We start from the raw sequence: 20,325 nt of genomic DNA, 5'->3' as shown, positions 1-20,325 counted from the left end.
AATTAAATTATCGCTAATTGAAATGTAATAGAGGTGTTTGAGTGTCTAATGTATTGTAATTGGAAAACAGTTACTTTCACAATGTAAAGTAAAATCTTAGGTGCTTCACTGAGTTTTACTACTATCACATATATTGCTGTATGTATTTTTAACAATCTAATATTATGGGTAATGCTATATTTGTACCAATCCAATAGATTATCTGGTTGTTTATCTTATTGCTGTTTGTGGGACCTTGGCAGTGTGCAGGTTGGCTGTTTTTCTCACGATCACTAGATTTGCAGTGGATGCCATGAGGACATGAAAGTTATATAAATGCCGGCTTATTTTTTACTTGTTTATTACTGAATTGATCCAATTATAAATAGACTTCTCTTAAGGAAATTGACACTAGAACAAAAAGGAAGTGAGTAATTTGACTTTTACATAAATGCCAGGGATGGCAACCTGCCTGATGGTATTGTATTTGGTGTCTCAGTTTTTGCATCTGAACATTGCCCAAATGCATTTCATTTCGTCACTTTCCAATGGGTATGAGCCCATAATTGTCCAAATTGTATGGCTATTGAATATATTAGTTTTTGCATTATGACATCAGGAATGTAGAATGTTTAATTCCCTTTTTTACCCTTATTAGGCCGTGATAATGCATGTGAAAAGACATCATTTATGTTCTTGCGAAAGGAACTACCAGTTCGATTAGCTAATACAATGAGAGAAGTGAACTTGTTGCCTGATAACCTGCTCAGCAGACCCTCTGTGCGACTTGTCCAGAGCTGGTAAGTAAATACCATATGGAAGAGATTAGCCTATGAATGAAGTGGATTGTGTTTTACAGTGAACACTAGTACAGAGAAATTTCTGCACATGGAACCTATTTAAAAATCTAATATTCATTGTACTAAGTAGATTAATGTGGTCATGGTGAAATTATGCACTTACAGTACAAGTTTAGTACAGTTTCTCATGACTTGGAAGCAATTGAGTGTACAATTTTCATTAATGTCAGCAGATGACTGAATTTCCGAGTTGTACTGTCAAATTAACGCTTGAGAAGAATTGATATTCATTATATTTATCCTGTGTAATTTTTTTAAGCGTGATTCTATGATCAGTGTTATCTTATATACAAGTCATCTACTTTTGGTGACACAATATAGCACGCAAGTTTCAAATTTTGCATTTGAAATTGCCTTATATCAAGATAAGATTCACAAGCAATTTCTTGTGATCCTTTAATAGTCAAATTGATGTGTCTTAGGTACTTTATAAACTTAGTTTTTCACATTAGGAACTGGCAGATATTAGGCTAAATATCAAAATATTCTCTGGGATATTCCTTTTGCAGCAAACCCTAGTCCCAGAATGGCAATGGAAAGTGTTGTTTTTAATACTGATCCTACAACCTGAAATGAAACATGCAGAACTTTTCCTTGGAAGTTTTGCAGGTACTTGCCCATCTCACAAAAGTGACATTTTAATTTTGTATTGGAAAAACCAAAATCTTTATTCTTAGCATTTTTCATACACTGGGACATGTCATTGCATGAGAAATGGAGAGAACCTTTTTTGTGCAATGCATAATTTTACACTGTGGTTATGTGGCAATTACTTCTGATTTTTTTTTTAACCTAAAACAGTAGAAACGATCATACACTGCAGGGCAGTCCAATAAGTTTCCAGAATTATAATGGCGTGTTGCATTTGGCTATTAGAAAGAGAATGATATCTTTGATGACAAAATGTGAAAAAGACCATTGATTTATTGGCAAAATGATAGGTTTGTGTTGTGGGTTCATGTTCAATAAGAAATAGGTTAAATTATCCAAGCTTAATTCATGCCAGATCTCTACAGCCAGTAAACAAAGAATATTGCCATCCCATCAATCTGCATTGGATTTGGAAGTAGGTCCCAGAGGTACAAGAAGCAGTGCATCAATCCACTTAATTTCCAGAGTTAATTTTTTTCCAAATAGTTGATAGTATAAGCAGACATTTTAAAATTATAACGTTTTCACATGTCTTGGTTTGTATGAATTTTGTGGCAGTCGTTCTGTGGTGAAAAGCAGATCATATCATTAAAACAGAACCATTGATCCATAGCTAACCACAGGAATGGATTCCCTGCTCACAATGAAGAAACTGAGGAGAGAGAGGTCAGCACTGACTCTCTGCTTCAGCAAAATTATCCCTTATCTTGTGGTACAACATTTTGAATGTGGAGCTGAGGGCACTTTTGAACCTGGTCTCAGGAATGCAACCAACATAGTGTTGGGGGCAACACAATATTGCAAGGAATAGGCCATTTATTTGTAATGTGTAAAGTGCCAATGCCAATTTAGGCATGGCCCCTGCTTGCTTTTTATTTGCTGATAATAAAATGGCAGTTAGCAACTTCTGGCTCCTAATGAGCGTGTGATTCCTCACATAGAAACATACATAGAAAATAGGAGCAGGAATAGGCAGTTCGGCTCTTTGAGCCTGCTTCACCATTCAGTATGATCATGGCTGATCATGCAACTCAATGGACTGATTCCGCCTTCCCCCATATCTTTTGATCTCTTTCACCCCAAGAGTCATAAAACGTACAATGTTTTGGCCTTAACAGCTTTCTGTGGTAGTGAATTCCACTGGCCTTCCATTTTCTGCATAAAGAAATTTCTCCTCATTTTAGTCCTAAAAGGTTTAGTCCTAAAAGGTTTACTCCTTATCCTTAGACTATGATCTCTGGTCTGGTCCCGCTACCACCAGGAACATCCTTCCTGCATTTACCCTGTCTAGTCCTGTTAGAATTTTATAGGTTTCTATGTGACAGATATGTTTATGTCTATGTCTATGTTTAGGGCGGCACGATAGCACAGTGGTTAGCACTGCTGCTTCACAGCTCCAGGGACCTGGGCTCGATTCCTGGCTTGGGTCACTGTCTGTGTGGAGTTTGCACATTCTCCTCGTGTCTGCGTGGGTTTCCTCCGGGTGCTCCGGTTTCCTCCCACAGTTTAAAGATGTGCGGGTTAGGTTGATTGGCCATGCTAAAAAATTGCCCTTAGTGTCCTGAGATGCGTAGGTTAGAGGGATTAGTGGGTAAAATATGTAGGGATATGGGGGTAGGGCCTGGGTGGGATTGTGGTCGGTGCAGACTCGATGGGCCGAATGGCCTCTTTCTGTGCTGTAGGGTTTCTATGATTCTATGATCTTGCCTTATTCTTCTGAACTCCAGCAAATATAATCCCAATTGATTCAATCTCTCCTTAACGTCAGTCTAATCAGTCTAATAAATCTTTGCTGCACTCCCTCTATAGCAAGAACATCCTTCCTCGGATAAGTAGAACAAAACTGCGCACAATATTCCAGGTGTGGCCTCACCAAGGCCCTGTATAATTGGAACAAAACGTCCCTGCTTCTGTACTCAAAAAAAGAAAAGGCGAGGGTCGTTCCTTCTGCCATGTTGGAGGTTTAAAGGGTCTTTCGCTTCTGAAAACCAGGCACTAAGTTGTCAGATTCCTAGGTCAGTATTTTGCAAAAGACCAACTTCTCATGTCTGACCAAAACTCAATTGCTAGATGCTGCTGTTGCTTGCTAAACTGCGTATGTAATAGTTCTAGGTGTGCATACATGTAAACAGATTTGGGTGTACAGAAACTATTGAAGGACGTTTCGTAGAGAAGCTGGAAGTTCCAGAGCAGGAGAATTTTCTTTCTCTGACTGTAAACTCGACCAGTATTCCCTGGAATATAAGCAATATAAGAGGTGATCTAAATAAATACATAACATTTTTCAGGGTAGGTGCCGAGAAAATGTTTCCCCTGGCTGGAGAATCTGGAACATGGAGTCACAATCTCAGGATAAATGCCCAGCCACGTCAGACACAAATGAGAAATTTCTTCACTCAAAAAGTTGTGAATCTTTATGCCAAAGAGTTGTGGATGCACAGTTATTGAGTATATTTAACATAAAGATGAACAGCTTTTTTGGTATTCATGGAGATTATCATGGAATCATGGAGTTATGGGAATAGTGCGGGAAGATTGAGTTGAGGTAGAAGATCAATCGTGATCTTGTTGAATGATCGAGCAGGTTCAAAGGACCAAATGGCCTACTCCAACACCTAGTTCTTGGATTCCTGTGTGGCTTGGAAATTGCTCACAAATTAGAATTGTTATATAAAAATACATATCCTTTCAGTCCATAAACTCCTAACCAATTCCAGGAGTGCATCACTTGAAACGTCCTTGTCTTGAGAAATTAATTGTTTAAGAGTTAATATAAGGTGAAAGGAATCCAATCTATTGGGCACATTGAATTAAATGGCTGCTAATATTCTGATTTTGAGGTGGATCTTGGATGATTATGGGAGCATACCACCCACGCAAAAGCAAGGTGTAACCAGGCCACATGATAAAATATAGTGTCATAGTTGCTGAGATGTGGGGCCCTATTTTACCATTTTAATTCTAAGTGCTGGGCGGACTTGAAACTGGGAGTGTTTCAGATCCGACTTTTAGATCTGTTCTCAGGCACCCCCATACACACTCTGCCTGAAAAAATAGCAGCGATTCTGAATTGCGCTGCAGAAGTCTGTGGGTGGGGCTTATCACACGAAACACTGCAGTTCCGATTGGAGCCTTCAACTGCGCATGTGCAATAGAAAAATACTCCCCTGCCACATCGCTCCCAGGCCTCCCCCTGACCCCCACAGACATTTCCCCACCTCCACATCAACATGACTGACCCCCTTATTCCGCCCCCCCCGATCACACGCAGAGTGGCAGTGGACCCCCTCCCCGATCACTTGCAGAGTGGCAGTGGACCCCTCCTTCCCCCCCCACCGATCATGCAGAGTGGCTGCGGAACCACCCCCCCCCCCCCCCCCCCCCCCGCACCGATCACATGCAGAATGGCAGCGGACCTCCCCTTCCCCTCCCACCGATCATATGCAGAGTGGCAGCGGGCGCGCCCTCCCCCACCGATCACACGCAGAGTGGCAGCAGACCTGCCCGCCCCCCCCAACCAGAGAGCCATCTGACCCGCCTCTTCCCCCCCCCCCTCGTCACAACCAGAGAGCCATCTGATCTGCCTCCTTCCCCATCACTGATCTGAGCCAGAACTTACCTCCTCAGAAGCTGAAGCGCCTGAATCGGATCTTTGCAGACCATGTCTGTTTCGCGCCAAATCTGGACGGGTGAACGCAGTGGTAAAGGGGGAAGTGCCGGTAAATCCTTTCAGGTCCTGATTGAATCTCCCACCCTGCCAAGAGTACTTAATTGAGGCAGGGCTCAGATGAGCTCCCCACATTCGGGGAACCAGCAGGAGACCCTGCTGGAGTGAAGGGGGGGGCAATCGGGGCCCCCCTGGGGGTCGGGCGGCAGGGGGTTGGTGCCCCCTGGGCATGAACACCCTGGCAGTACCAGCCTGTGCCCCCGGCACTGCCCAAGGGGCAAAGAGCCCATGCCCAGGGGGCACCTTGGCACTGCCCACTTGGCATCGGGCAATGCCAAGAGGGTGAGGCCTATTGTGGGCGGGGCCTAGAGGCGATCAGTGGGGGGTCCCACTGCCACTCTGCATTGGGATCGGCCTGGGATGGAGGGAGGGCAGCGATTGGGGGGGATCTGCAGGGGAGGGGGGATCGCCACTGCTGGGGGGTGGGGCCTGGACAAAGGGGTGCTCTGGGGTGCAGGGGGTCAGGGCTGGTCCAGGAATTGTTGTTGGGGGCGCTGTCGGGCCGTGCGGGGGTGGGGCTAGAGGGGCAGCACTGCTGGGGTCCAAGGTTGGCCAGCCATCGGGCTGGCCAGCAAATGGGAGGTCAAAAGTTTGGGGCCACTGCGCATGCGCAGAGCTCCAGAACTGTCAAACTCCGGTGTGAATAGGCCCTGCCCCTCTGGGTTTTTAATGAGATTCACGACTGGGACCTCTTCAGTGCACAGAGTGTAGAGATTCAAGTGAGAAGCTGAACTGACAGAAGAGTCAGGATTTAGAACAGTTTTCCTGCCAATTCAGCACTTTTTGGGGAGAATCGCCCCCAATGTTTCAGGTTGATGACCCTTCGTGGGAACTTCAGCTTCTGTACTATTTAGCCTTTGTACTAAATGAATATTGTGCATCTGTCTTCACTAGAGAAGAGGATACTGCCAATGTAGGAGTAAAGCAGGAGGCAGTAGTGATGTTGGATAACATAAACATGTAATAAAAGGTTCAGCCTTCAAAGTAGAAGGTTGGGAATAGTATCTAAATAAATTTTAATATAATTAGCAGGCTTCCCTGCCATATTGTACCCCCATATTTGGAAATCCTCCCTCACACAGCGAGGTTTACAACTGCTTTTCAAAATCAGGAACCCGTGCTACGGGGTAGGCAAGTCCTAACCATAGAGTGCAAAAACAAGAAGGCAATGTTAAACCTTTCTAAAACACTGAATGGATTTCTGATGGAGTAATGTGTCCAATCTTGGGCACCACACCTCAGGAGGGATGCCAAGACTTAAGAGAGATTTACTAGTATAGTACCAGGGATGAGAGATTTTGATGTGAAGTGACTTGAGAATCTGTTGTTTTCTTTACAGCATAGGTTATGGGAAAATTTGATAGAGGTGTTCAAAATCATGGAAGATTTTGATGAAGTGAGGAGAAATAATTTTCTGTGGGAGAAGGATCAGTAACCACAGGCCACAGAATTAAGGTGATTTTTGTAGAGCTAGTTGTAACCTGGAATGCACTGCCCAAAAGGCTGGTCAAAGCAGATTCAGTAGTAATGTTCCAGAGTAGAAACTTGAAGGGGGAAAAATACAGGGCAGTAGGAAAAAAGCAGGGGAATGGGACTAATTGAATAATTTTAACAAAGAACCGGCACAGACTAGATTGGCTAAATGGACTTCTGTGTTGTGACCTGTCGCTTAAATGGTACGAGCTTGACCCTCGTTGAAATCTCTAACGTCAATACTCTGTCCCACCCAAATCACTGAGATGATGACATGACTGTCATCACTTAGTTCCACCTTGCGCTCCTAACTCCCTCTTCTGACAGTTGTTCTTTCATGTTCTTCAGTCTGTTCATCCTTCCCTTTGTTATCTCGTCCTTTGAATCTTTGTTGTCTACTACCCTCATCTATAGTTATCATTCTTTCTTTCCTCGCTTAGCATTTGGACTAAAACTCAGTCTTGGTGAATTTCAATTTTCATCTCAAAACTACATGGGGAAAAATGCTGCTCATCTTTCAGTGGTGTTTAACTTATTTTTGAAGTTAATGAACCAGTTCATCTTGCACAGATTTACCTAATCAAAGTTATCCATAAAATGTTTTTGGTAAAATATTATACAAGCTACATTGACATCATTGATAGTGAAGTCGTTGGTTTTGTGTGACTGTTGACTAAAATCTTTTTCTTTACCTCTTTCACAGGTATATGCAGAGTTTTCTAGAACTGCTAGAGTTTCAGAGCAAAGGCCCTGAAGATCCTCCTGTGTTGGAGAAGTAAGAATTTGTTTTCCATTTCTATCAAATCAGTACATGCACCTCAAACTGTCTTCCATGCTTTCATTCCACTTAGTGGTCAGTACATGACTCTGAAATCTGCAAATTGGTTTACAGAAATGGTCCATTCCTTCCTATCTTTTTCCCACTGATGTGTTGTAAACTTGCAGAAATTCAATTATAAATGGATTATGCTTTATAAACTATACATTGAATTACTGCTGAAGGTTCCCTGAATTGCTTCAAAAATTACAGTAACTACAAGAGATACAGTTTTAACATTATCAGAGCCAATGTATTTTCCTTTATAACCTGATTTGGTTTGTTAAGGTCATTGCTGTCATGGAATTCAGTTTTTCTGTGCACCAGATTCTTTCCCCCTCCCTGGTTTTTCCATATCACTAAGAATTTTCTTGCTTCTCTTTCTGCTTAGTAGCTCTTCTGCCCACTTCCAGTTTCAGTCCTCACATATAATTTTTGTACTGACCCATTAGGCACTACTTCCTTCCAGTTTTGCAATGTAGATTAAGGAACTTGATTGGGATGTTGAACTGATCGTCAACTTTTAAGAACAACAACAATTTTTACCTTTTAGCACTTTAACATGGGAAAAGATCCAAAGATGCTTCAGATAGGCAATAGATAAATATTGATACCAAAGTGAAGGAGGAGGGTCTTAAAGGAGGGGAGATTACGGTGGAGGAGCAGAGGGAGTTGCTTCAGACACAGCAACTAATGTTGGGGGAAAGGCAGTGGGCATTTGGCAAGGGGCAAGAGTTAGAGGAACAGAATTCCTGAAGGTTTTGGATGGCTGTAGTAGGATACACAAAATGAACCAAAAGTATTTTATAAGCACATAAATCTAAGGATAGACAAAGGAAAATTGGGACCAATTAGTTAAGAAAAAATAGACCATTTTGTGGAAGCAGAGAACAGGACTCGGGTACTAAATGAATAAAAAAAAGGAAATAGAAATAGCCAGCAGAGTTTTGAATAAGCTCAAGCTTATGGAGAATAGCAGTATAAAGATAGAAGGACAGAATATACTCTACACATGGGGCTTCAATACGCACCATTAAGAATGGCTTGATTGCACCTGAGTTGTGTATGACATAGCTGGCAGATGGTAAGTGAATCAACACAACTTTGAAAAATCCACTTGACCTTGTTCTAGATACATATGTGCATGCAGACTAATTCGGAGCAGGAGTAGGCTGCTAGGCCCTTTAAGCCTGCTCTGCCATTCAATAAGATCATGGCTGATCTGATTGTAACCTCCCACCGACTTCAGATAACCTTGTTTATCAATAACCCATCTACCTTTGCCTTGAAACATTCAAAGACTCTGTTTCCACTGCCCTTTGAGCAAGGGAGCTCCAAAGACACACTACCTTCTATGAGAAAACAAATCTTATCTCGGTTTTAAATGGGTGACCCCTTTATTCCTAAACAGTGACACTTCATTTTAGATTCTCCTACAAGAGGAAACATCCTCGCCGTTTCCACCTTGTTAAGACCCCTCAGAATCTTATATTCACTCAAGTTGCCTCTTACTTTTCTAAACTTTAGCAGATACAAGCCTAATCCGTCCAGTTTTTTAGTCATAAGACAATCTGCCCATTCTTAGTATTAGTTTAGTAATCCTTCTCTACTGCTTCCAATGCATTTACATCCTTCCTTAAATAAGGAGACCAATATTGTACACAGTACTTCAGATGTGGTCTCACCCTTGTCCTACACAACTGAAACAGAATCATAGAATCCCTACGGGACAGAAGGAGGCCGTTCTGCCCTTTGGGCCTGCTCGGACAACAATCTCACCCAGGCCCTATCCCCATAACCCCGCATATTTACCCTGCTGATTGAATTGAACTCGCATCCCTGGTGCTGTGAGGCAGCAGTGCTAACCATTTTGCCACCATGCCACCCGTAATCTCCCTACTTTTGTATTCAATTACCCTCGCCTTAAGCGACAGCATTTTATTAGCTTTTCTAATTTCTTGCTGTATCTATATGCTAGCCTTTTGTGATTCAGGCACCTGAACACCCAGATTACTCTGCATCTCTGAGCTCTGCAATTGTCCACCATTTAGATAATATGGACCGGGATTCTCCCAAAAAGTGCCAAATTTGCAAAAAACGGGAGTAACTCCCTCTGGTTTTTTAGCGGGATTTTCAAAATGAATCTCCCACACTGATGCACAGTGTCTGAAAGAGATTCATGCTGAAAATCCAGGGGCTTATTCCCCGTGGTGAGACTGGCAGCATAGCGCTGAGTGGGCCACTGCGCATGTGCCAATCTGTCAGTGCTGAGATCGGCACATGCGCAGTAGCCCCGCACTGTCGGTCTCTCGATCGCTGGCCTCCCCCAGGAATAGCACCCCCCCCACCACCACTCCGATCGCTGGCCAGCACAGCAACCTCTGATTGCTGGTTTACTGACACACTCCCACCCCCTGTTCGCTGGTCTCCCAGACCAATCCCGATGCTTCCACCTCCCCCGTCCCCCCACCTCACCCCAACCTGGATGGCCAGTCCCCGATCACCCATTTCCTCCCCTCTGCCCACAATCCACCGATACTATGTAGGGTGACAGTGGGACCTCTCTCACCAACCGATTGCCCCTCTCTAGGCCCCGTCCCATGGCATTGCCACAGTGCCCCTTGGGCCGTGCCAGGGGTTACAGAGGGCACCCCCTTTAGTCCCGACCTCTTGGAGGGGGTGCCTCATTGGCCTCCTTTCACTCCAGTTCCCCGTTAGTGGGGAGCTGTTATAAACCCTGCTGAAGTGAACCATTCCTGGCCAGGGCGAGGTAAGAGAGGCTAGCGGGCTGGAGACTTCAGTCACGAGCCCGCTAATGATATTAAAATCTGGATTTCAATATTTAAATCAGTTCCACGTCGATTTCTGGTACGGAGTTGACGCCTCCAGAAATCCTGTCCCCGGAGACAAGTGGAGGCTGTGGGGCCCAGCATGGAGCCTGCTAAACGGCCTCTGCTGATGCCTTCTGGCCCGTTGCGCTGCTAGAGCAGCACAACGGGCTTGGAGAATTGCCCCCCTGTTTTTTTTATTCTTCCTGCCAAAATGGACAATGTTTGCTCACATATTCTAGCTGATGGATCTTTTCCCAATCACTTAACCTAGCTACTACGTTCCATTGTAGCCTCCATTGGTCCTCTTCACAACTTACTTTTCTGCCTATCTTGTATTGTCAGCAAATGTAGCAACCACACCTTTCACCCCTTCATCCAAGTTGTTTATCTAAATTGTAAAAAATTGACACCCCAGCACTGATTCCTGTGGCACATCTGGCCAACCAGAAAAGGCCTATTTATGGCTACCCTTTTTCCTGTTAGGTAGCCAATCTTCTATCCATGCCAATATGTTACTCCCTATGCTGAGCTTTTATCTTTCACAATAACCTTTGATGTGGTACTTTACCAAATGCCTTCTGGAAATCTAAGTACATCCACCAGTTCTTCTTTATTCACAACACGTATGACTCCTTCAAAGAACTCCAATAAATTAGTTAAACATCATTTCCCTTTCCCAAAACCATGTTGACTCTGCCTGATTGCCTTGAATTTTTCCAGGTGACCTGCCATAACATCTTTATTAATAACTTCCAACATTTTTCCTATAATCAGACATTAAGGTAACTGGCCTGTAGTTTCCTGCTTTCTATCTCCCTTCTTTCATGAATAAAGGAATTACGTTCACTATTTTTCAATCTAATGGAACGTTCCCCGAATCTAGGGAATTTTTGGAAAATTAAAACCAGCCCATCAACCATCTCACTAGCCACTTCTTTTAAGATCGGAGGATGATGTCCATCAGGACACAGGTACTTGTCAGCCTGCAGCTGCAACAATTTGCTATGTACCATTTCCCTGGTGACTGTAATTATCCTGTATTCCTACCTCCCTTCCAATTCGTGATTTACAGCTGCTTTTGGGATGTTACTTGTATCCTCTATAGTGAAGACCGATGCAAAATACCTACTCACTTCACCTGCCATTTCCTTGTCTTACTTTATTGATTCCCCAGACTCGTTAACAATAGGACCAACACTCACTTTGTTATTTCTTTTTAAAAATATGTATAAAAATGCTTGCTATCTGTCTTTACATTTGTAGCTACCAAGAGATGCTTTCACAATGAGGCCATTAATTAATCCAATGTCGTTGCACAATACCAGATCTAGTATAGCCTGCTTTCTGATTGGTGCCAAAATGTGGTGTTCTAAGAAACTATCCCAAAAATTTTCTATGAATTCCTCATCGAGGCCACCTTCGTCCAACTGGTTTTTGCAGTTTATATGCAGATTAAAATCCCCCATGATTATCTTTCTGACAAACTCTTCTTTTATATCCTATCCGTCTGCATGATTACTGTTAGGGGGCTTATACTCCACTCTGAAAAGTGTCTTTATCATTTCTGTTCTCTACCGAAACTGTTTCTACATTCCTGAACTTGAGTCTTCCCTCTCTAATGTTCTAATACCATCTTTAATTAACAGAACCATCTCTCCATCTTTTCATGGCTTCCTGTCCTTCCTATGTCACATAACCTTCAATATTCAGGTCCCAATCTATGTAATTCTGCAGCCATGTCTTTATGATGTCTATTAGATCATATCTATTTCTATTTACACTCTCAGTTCATTTTTTGATTTAAATGCTACATGTTACATGTATTCAGATAGAGTCATCAGTTTCATGGAATCATAGAATCTACAGCACGGAGACAGGCCCTTAGGCCCAAACTGGTGCATGCCGACCTAAAGGTCCATCTAGGTTAACCCCATTTGCCTGCATTTGGCCCATCTCCTTCTGAACCTTTCCTATCCATGTATCTGTCCAAATGCCTTTTAAATGTTGTCCATGTCCCTGCCTCAACTCTTCCTCTGGCTGCTCATTCCAGATAAATACCACCCTCTGTGTAAAAAAAAAAGTTGTTCCTCAGGTTCCCATTAATTCTTTCTCCTCTTAACTTAAACCTATGCCCTCTAGTTCTCAATTCCCCAACCCTGGGAAAAAGACTGAGTGCATTCACTCTATCCACGCCTCTCATGATCTTATACACCTCTTTAAGATCACCCCTCAGTCTCCCATGCTCCAAAGAAAAAAGTCCTATCCTGTCCAATTTCTCCCTGTCACTCAGTCCCTTGAGTCCTGGCAACATCCTTGTAAATCTCTTCTGCACTTTTTCCAGTTTAATAACATCCTTCCTGCAGCAAGGCAACCAAAACTGAACACAATACTCAGCTATGGCCTCACCAACGTCCAAGACAACTGCAACACAACTTCCCAACTTCTAAACTCAATGACCTGACTGATGAAGGTCAGCATGCCAAAAGCTTTCTTCATTGCCCTATCTGCCTGTGACTCCATCTTTAGAGAACCATGCACCTGAACTTCAAGATCCCTCTGTTCCATGATCTTCCCAAGGTCCTACTATTCACTGTGGAAGTCCTACCTTGACTTGATTCTCCAAAAGGCAACACCTCCTGTTTATCTGTATTGAACTCCATCTGCCATTTCTCGGCCCACTTCCCCAGCTGATCAAGATCCTGCTGCAATTTTTGATAACCTTCCTCATTGTCTACAAAACCACTTACTTTAGTGTCATCTGCAAACTTATTGATCATGTCTTATACATTTTCATGCAAATCGTTGATATAGATAACGAACAGCAATGGGCCCAGCACTGATCCCTGAGGCTCACCACTAGTCACAGGCCTCCAGTCTGACAAGCATCCTTCCACCATTACCCTTTGCTTCCTACCATCAAGCCAATTGGGTATCCAATTTGCCAGCTGTCCCTGGATTCCATGTGATCTAGCCTTCCAGAGCAGCCTCCCATGTGGAACTTTATCAAAGGCCTTACTGAAGTCCATATAGACTACATCTACCGCCCTGCCCTCATCAATCTTCCTGGTCACTTCATGAAAGAACTCTTTAAAAAATTTGTAGGGCATGATCTCCCATGCACAAAGCGGTGCTGCCTACTCCTAATCAAACCCACTTGCCAGATACTCAACAAACAGCTAGCTCCTTTCCCTGTAATAGAGTAAGAATAAATTCCAAACTCTCAGGTATGCTGTCAGTTCCTTAGATGTGCCCATTTGCAGAAAATGTGAAGTGGCCGGTTTTGCTGAGAAGAATGAGAAAAATCAATACAAAGTAAATGGTACAGTTTTAAATGGATGTAGAAAGGTAAAGACATGCAGATATATGTACACAAATCTTTGAAGGTGGCAGGGAAAGTTGCATTTTTTAAAAAAATATTGGATCCTTGACATTATTAATAGAGGCACAGAATACATAAAACATACAGCAGAGGAACTGGTATTGTGGTCGAACCAGACTGCTAGCATTTATAATTCACATGGGTCTTCTTATTCCATTTACATCATCTCAGCTTTTCAGCATGTCTTTCTATTCCTTTTCTCTCTTACTCGTCTTGTTTACTTTGGAAAGCATCAAAGCTATTTGCCTCAAACACTTCCTGTGAGAATGAATTGTGTATTCTAACCACTCCTTGTGCAAAGAAGATTCTCTCCATTTGCCTTTTGGATTTATTATTACCATCTTGTGTTTATGGCCCTGGTTTTGGATTCTCCCACGGGGTGGGAACATTTCCTGCACATCAGTCGAACTTATTCATAATTTTAAGGATCTTTATCAGATCACTTCTAACACTTTTCCAAAGATAAAAGCCCAATCTGTTCAATTTTCCCCGATAGCTGGAATCTCTCACTTTTGGTACCATCCTTTTAGATATTTTCTCCATTATTTCTACGTACTTTTTATTGCATGGAGACCAGAGCTATGACCAGTACTTATAGTCCTAGACAAATGTCCGAGACAGATGTAACTTTACTATTGAATTCTATAATCCTAGAAATAAATCGGCATGTTATATTACTTTACTAAGATGTGATGCTGCTTTTAATGATTTCTTTCCCTAAGTCCCTTTGCTTTCTACTTTATTGAGTTCTTTATTTTCTAAGGTTTCTATTTTTGCTGCCAAAATGCTTCACATCATATTTATTTATGTTGAAATTCATTTGCTGGTTAACTGCCCAGTCTGCAAGTTGTCAAATTGTATTATATTATGCTATTCTTCAATGTTAACTAAACCTCCAGTTTATTGTCATCAGTAAATTTTGATACTGAGTTACTTGTTTCTAAGTCCAAGTCACCGATGTAAATTATGAATAATGGTAATTTCAGCATTGATCCCAGTCACACTTTCTAACTTCCTCCAGTCTGAGTAACCACACTTTACAACTGTTTTCTGCTTTGCTATCAATGCAGCTATTTGTCCTCTGGTTCCAAATATCCTAAACTCTGCCATGAACCTACCAAGTGGTACTTTATCAGAGAGCTTTTGAAACTTTCATTGTTGCTTTTGAATTTAAGTTTATAGAGCATAGCCTAGTCCACAGCTGGAATCTTGTGTCCAATTCTGGACACCATATTTGAATTGATGTCAAAGCTCTGGAGAAGGTGGGGAACTGAATTACTAGAATGAATCCAGGGATGTTGGTTATGTGCAGAGGCAGGAGAAGCTGGGGTTGTTCCTCTTAGAGCAGAGAAGGTCAAGTGTAGATTTGATAGAGGTATTCAAAATCGTGTGGGATTTTGATAGACTAAGGAGAAACTATTTCCACTGGAAGAAGGGTCATTAACCAGAGAGCACAGATTTAAGATTGGTTTTAAAAAAACAGAGGGAACATGGGGAAATCTTTTTTCCTTTACACAGCTATTGAAGCCAATTCAACAGTACCTTCCAAAGGGCAATTGAATAAATACTTAGAGAATGGGATATTGCAGGGGCTATCGGGAAAGAGCAGTGAAGTGGAACTAATTTATACAGTCTAGCAAAGAGTCAGCACAGCCATGAGGGAGGGTCTATCATCTTTGTGTGCTGTGCCATTCTTTCATTGAGTATCATTTGTTCAGGGGGCCAAAAGTTAATTTGCATGTATTCCAGTTCACTGAATATACCATATACTCACGTATGATTTTCCTGACTTCAATCGGCAGGAGAATGGATACTGCTTCTTCATTATCTCAGGACATGCAAATTATACTGAACTCTGTTCACTCTGTGAACGTTCCTGTTTCTGGCACCCTAACGGAGGGAATGTAATTGATGAAGTAGCTGAGGATGGTTGGGTCTTCAATACTACCCTAAGGTGGTCTTGGCTGAGAGGATTGGTCTCCAACAATCACAATCTTCCTTTGTGCTTAGTATGACTCCAACCAATGGAGAGTCTTTCCCACTGATTCCCAATATTGCCAGGACTATTTGATGCTACACTCTGGTCAAATGCTGCTTTGATGTCGAGGGTAGTCACTCTCGCCTCGCCTCTTGAATTCCGCTCTTCGGTCCATGTTTAGGCCAAGGCGCTAATGAGGCCTGAAACCACATGACTTGGTGGAACCCAAATGGAACATTGGTGATCAGGTTATTGCTGAGTAGCTGCTGCTTCATTGCACTGTCAGTGACACTTTCCATCACTTTGCTGATGATCTAAAGTGGAATGATGGGGAAATAATTCATTAATAGCATTTCCTCCATCATAAGGGTTAAAGTGGGAATTTTTGCCAGTGATTGCATACTGTTCAGTTCCATTCAGAACTTTCTGACAATGAAACAGTGGCCCTGCCTGCCCATGTTCGGGATCTTCCAGTTCTGTTGAAAGTCAGTGAACTTTAGTCTGGGATGCCGAATCTCCTTGGCAGGTCAGGCCATGGGATGGAGAGTCGTTGGGGGAAGAGAATGGTTAGAATTAATGTTCTATGTGTTTTTGCTATTCTTGTGAAATTTTTAATTTGAAGTTGTAAGTGTAAGCTTCCATTGCATGGCTTTTATTGAACTAATTTTTAAACTTGGTTACATATCTTTCTTGACATGATGAATTTTTCTACCTCAGTTTTCTAGAATCTCTGATTAAAATCCGAAATCGACACAATGATGTTGTGCCAACCATGGCTCAGGGAGTTATTGAATATAAAGAAAAGTATGGCTTCGATCCATTTATTAGTTGCAATATTCAGTATTTTTTGGACCGTTTCTACACCAGCCGTATTTCATTTCGGATGCTTATCAACCAACACAGTAAGTCCTTTGTCTTTGTATGAAAGTTAAAAGCTAATTAAAATATGGGCTATGAGAAAGAGACTCCTTTCTGGGGAGTGTGTTTTAGGAAATGACCTGTAACAATGACACAGCTGCACCATTTCTATTTTTAAGTGTTTCTTTTTTTGCTTTGAGCTATTTTGAATCCACATTCTAGACTGAAATTCTTCCGTTTAGTGTAGAAAACAGTTCGGGACCATAGGTAGCTGGATTTTGATGTTGCTTGCTGGCTGTATGTGGAAGGTACTGAATGGAACTTGTTTGAAATTGAAAGCAGGGAATAACTTAATTGGCAAAGCTGATGATCTATGATCTAATGAAAATAAATTTATGGTCTTAAGCCTGTAGTGAATTTCTTAATGGAAAAGGTCACATTTATCTTAAAGCCAAGTTTCTGTAAACAATTCTTTCAGTGAATCCTAGTTCGGAACCGACACCATGACCAATGGAATTCTCTCATCAATTTCTCGGCTTGCAGATGCCTGCCTAAGTATTTGTCCAAGTTTCATTTGATTCCAATGGAATTTTGAAATTTTGTTTCAAGCCACAGGGCAACACGGTGACACTGGTTAGTAGCGCTGCCTCACAGGACCAGGGCATGCATTCAATTCCCGGATTGGGTCACTGTCTGTGTGGAGTCTGCACATTCTCCCCGTGTCTGCGAGGGTTTCCTCCGCGTGCTCCGGTTTCCTCCCTCAGTCCGAAAGACGTGATGGTTAGTTGCATTGGCCATGCTAAAATTCTCCCTTGGTGTACCTGAACAGGCGCCAGAGTGTGGCGACGAGGGGAATTTCATGGTAACTTCATTATAGTGTTAAATAAATCCTACTTGTGATACTAATAAATAAACTTTAAGATACTGAAGTATATGAATTTATTTATTTTACTTGAATATCCTTTGAACTTACCCAGTGAATAATTTGTGGGGAGGTGGCGGCATAGTGGTATTGTCACTGGACGAGTAATGCAGAGATCCAGGGCAAGATTTGGGGACCTGTGTTCAAATCTCACCATGGCTGATGATGAAATTTGAACTCAATAAAAATCTGGAATTAAAATTTAGGGATGACAATTATCAATTGTCAACAAAACCCATCTGAGTCATTAGTTAGGGAAGGAAATCTGCCATCCTTACCTGGCCTGGCCTACATGGAATTCCATATCCACAGCAATATGTTTGACCCTTAGGTATGGGCAATAAATGCTGGCCCAGCCAGTGATGCCCACATCCCTTATGTAAATAAAGAGATCAGTTATGTTACTGGATTAATATGGCAATTTCAGTTCAAATCCCACCACAGCAGCTAGGGAATTTAAATTCAGTTAAATAAATGGAGGAAGAAGTATTGTAACGGTAACTTAATTACCATTTAGTTGTAAAAACTGACCTGGTCTGCTTATACCCTTTTAGGGAAGGCAATCTTCTTTCCTGACCTATGTGACTCCAAACTCTCAGCAGTGTGATTCAAACTGCCCTCTGAAATATCCTAGCAAGCCACTCAGTTGTCTAGAAGGTGAATCACCACCACCTTCTCAATGGTAATTAAAGATGGCAATAAATGTTGACCTTGCCAGTGACGCCCACACCCTGTGAACAGATGCTGTCCCTGCCAGCAGCATTCATATCACAAGGCACAAGCCACGAGTGTGCTGGAATGCTCTCCATATGCCTGGATTTGTAGAGCTCCAACAACACGGAAGAGTTGATGTCAACACCATCCGAGCAGCCCACTTTGAATAGCATAAAATTAGCTTTATCAAATTCATCCCTGCACATAAAGTTATAGACATTTCGGAACTCAAGATGACCTTTTAGTTAAATGTGCCTGTGCTTTGTCAGCTCCCATTTTTCTCCGTATCACCTTAATATTTTTCTTGGTGTTTATTTTGGCACTGGCTTTGTTTTAATAACTTGCAACCATTCCATATTCTAATAATGTTTTATGAAAACATACTTTAGCTTCTTTTTACATTACTAGTATGAATTGTAAACTTGTTTCCTTATTAGGATTCACCAACCAGTAGAAATAATCTTTTATTTATTTTCTTGAACCCTTTCGTACTTTTAAGCATTTCTATTAAAACCTCTCTTCTCTATTGAGAATAACCCTAAGTATTTTTAACTCGTAACCCTTTCATTTGCTGAATCTGTTCTTTTATTGCTCCAAAAATGTTTTTTAAATGAGGAGCTCAAAATTGCATATTGCAATCCAGCAGTGTTGATTCAGCAACGTTCCTTGGTTTCATATAGCTATTTTATGCATTTGTTAAATACTTGTTTTTAAAGATTGATGTTTCTACAACTCCCATTCCCCAATCTCCTCTTTGCCGCATTGAGTATTCTAACTTTTTCTTACCTCATCATCTCCTTACAATCCAACACACACACACAAAGTTGTATCTGTTTATATTTATGTAAACTGGACTGCATTTATCAATGTTCAACAAGACATTATTGAATTTTGAATATTAAACATATTGGGCCTAATGTCCCAGCAAAAAAAACTCTATAATTGATGCACTTGTTGCTTTTAAACTTTATAGTCTGAGTTTACATTGTATCCGAGATTTGTAGGAAATTGTTTCATTTAACAAATCCAATGTTTTCAGTGAAATAGTTGGTCATAGATCTTGCACATATAGCACCTTCCCCAAGCTCAGGATGTACCGGAGCACATTCTCAGCTAATTAAGTACTTTTGAAATGTAATCACTGTTGAAAATCTGGAAAAAGAAACAGTTGCATACAGCATGATCCCATAAACAACGTTGGTATAAATGACAAAATAATCTGTTCTTAATAATATTGGTTGAGGGTAAACATTAGCAAGCACACAAGGAAAATTCCATTATTGTTCTTTAAATAATGACGCCGAATATTTTATACTTGATAGGGCAGACTGAACCTTAGTTTAAAATCCTATTTTAAGGATAGCATCTCGGTCAATGCCAAACTCTCTCAGCTTAGATTATATGTTTCTGGAGTAAGACTTAAAATCCACAATCTTCTACCTAAATGATGAGGGTGCTACTACTGATGGTTTGGCTGTGACACAGTATTTCTATTAGATTATACATTATACCCTGGAAAACTACTTGTGAGTGTTAATTTTTCCAAACATTAATTAAATCCCTGACTAGGAAATAATCCATAAATTAATTTATGGAGTTCATCATGTGCTGATCTAACTCTTTAACTCATTTGTTGTGTTCCTTAATGTTATTATAAATCATTTGTTACAGTACTGTTAAAATTGCTTCATTTAATCTGCCCCTTGATGTTATTTGTACTCTGATGTTGGAATACAGCTTTGTAATCCAATCATGCTTATTCTGTATTCTAGTGTAAGTACATAATATCCATTCTACAAGTTATTATACTTATTGCAAGTTAGTATGCTTTATTACTTATATAACTTATTTTTCTTGAGTTGCCAAAATTTAGCTATGCTCTTAGAAATGACCAATTTGCTTTGGTTTTCTTTCTAACCTCTGTCAGATTTTCATTCTCTGTTGACTCCTTATTGGCAGCCAGTTCAATGACCATTGGCTGCCCTTTAGCAATCAACCAATATTTTATGTGTGACTCTTGAATATTGGATCAAAGTTCTAATAGCATTGTGACAGTACATTCACCATATGCACCACAACAGTTCAAGAATCTGGCTCACCATCATCTTCTCAAATGCTTCAGAGAGTGGTTAATAT

At 41.3% G+C, this 20,325-nt stretch overlaps 1 protein-coding gene across 1 annotated transcript in view; it reads left to right on the top strand.

The window, feature by feature from the left end:
- The window catches only part of pdk3a (pyruvate dehydrogenase kinase, isozyme 3a), a 65,845-nt gene that overhangs the window by 7,607 nt on the left and 37,913 nt on the right, over nt 1–20,325 (top strand). The window contains exons 2-4 of the mRNA XM_078232533.1: nt 638–779; nt 7,394–7,465; nt 16,413–16,597. Coding sequence (XP_078088659.1) covers nt 638–779; nt 7,394–7,465; nt 16,413–16,597 — 399 coding nt within the window. The remainder of the gene's footprint in view (nt 1–637; nt 780–7,393; nt 7,466–16,412; nt 16,598–20,325) is intronic.

Source organism: Mustelus asterias, chromosome 17 (assembly GCF_964213995.1).
Source record: "Mustelus asterias chromosome 17, sMusAst1.hap1.1, whole genome shotgun sequence".
NCBI lineage: Eukaryota > Metazoa > Chordata > Chondrichthyes > Carcharhiniformes > Triakidae > Mustelus > Mustelus asterias.
This window is presented reverse-complemented; position numbering and strand designations above follow the sequence as displayed.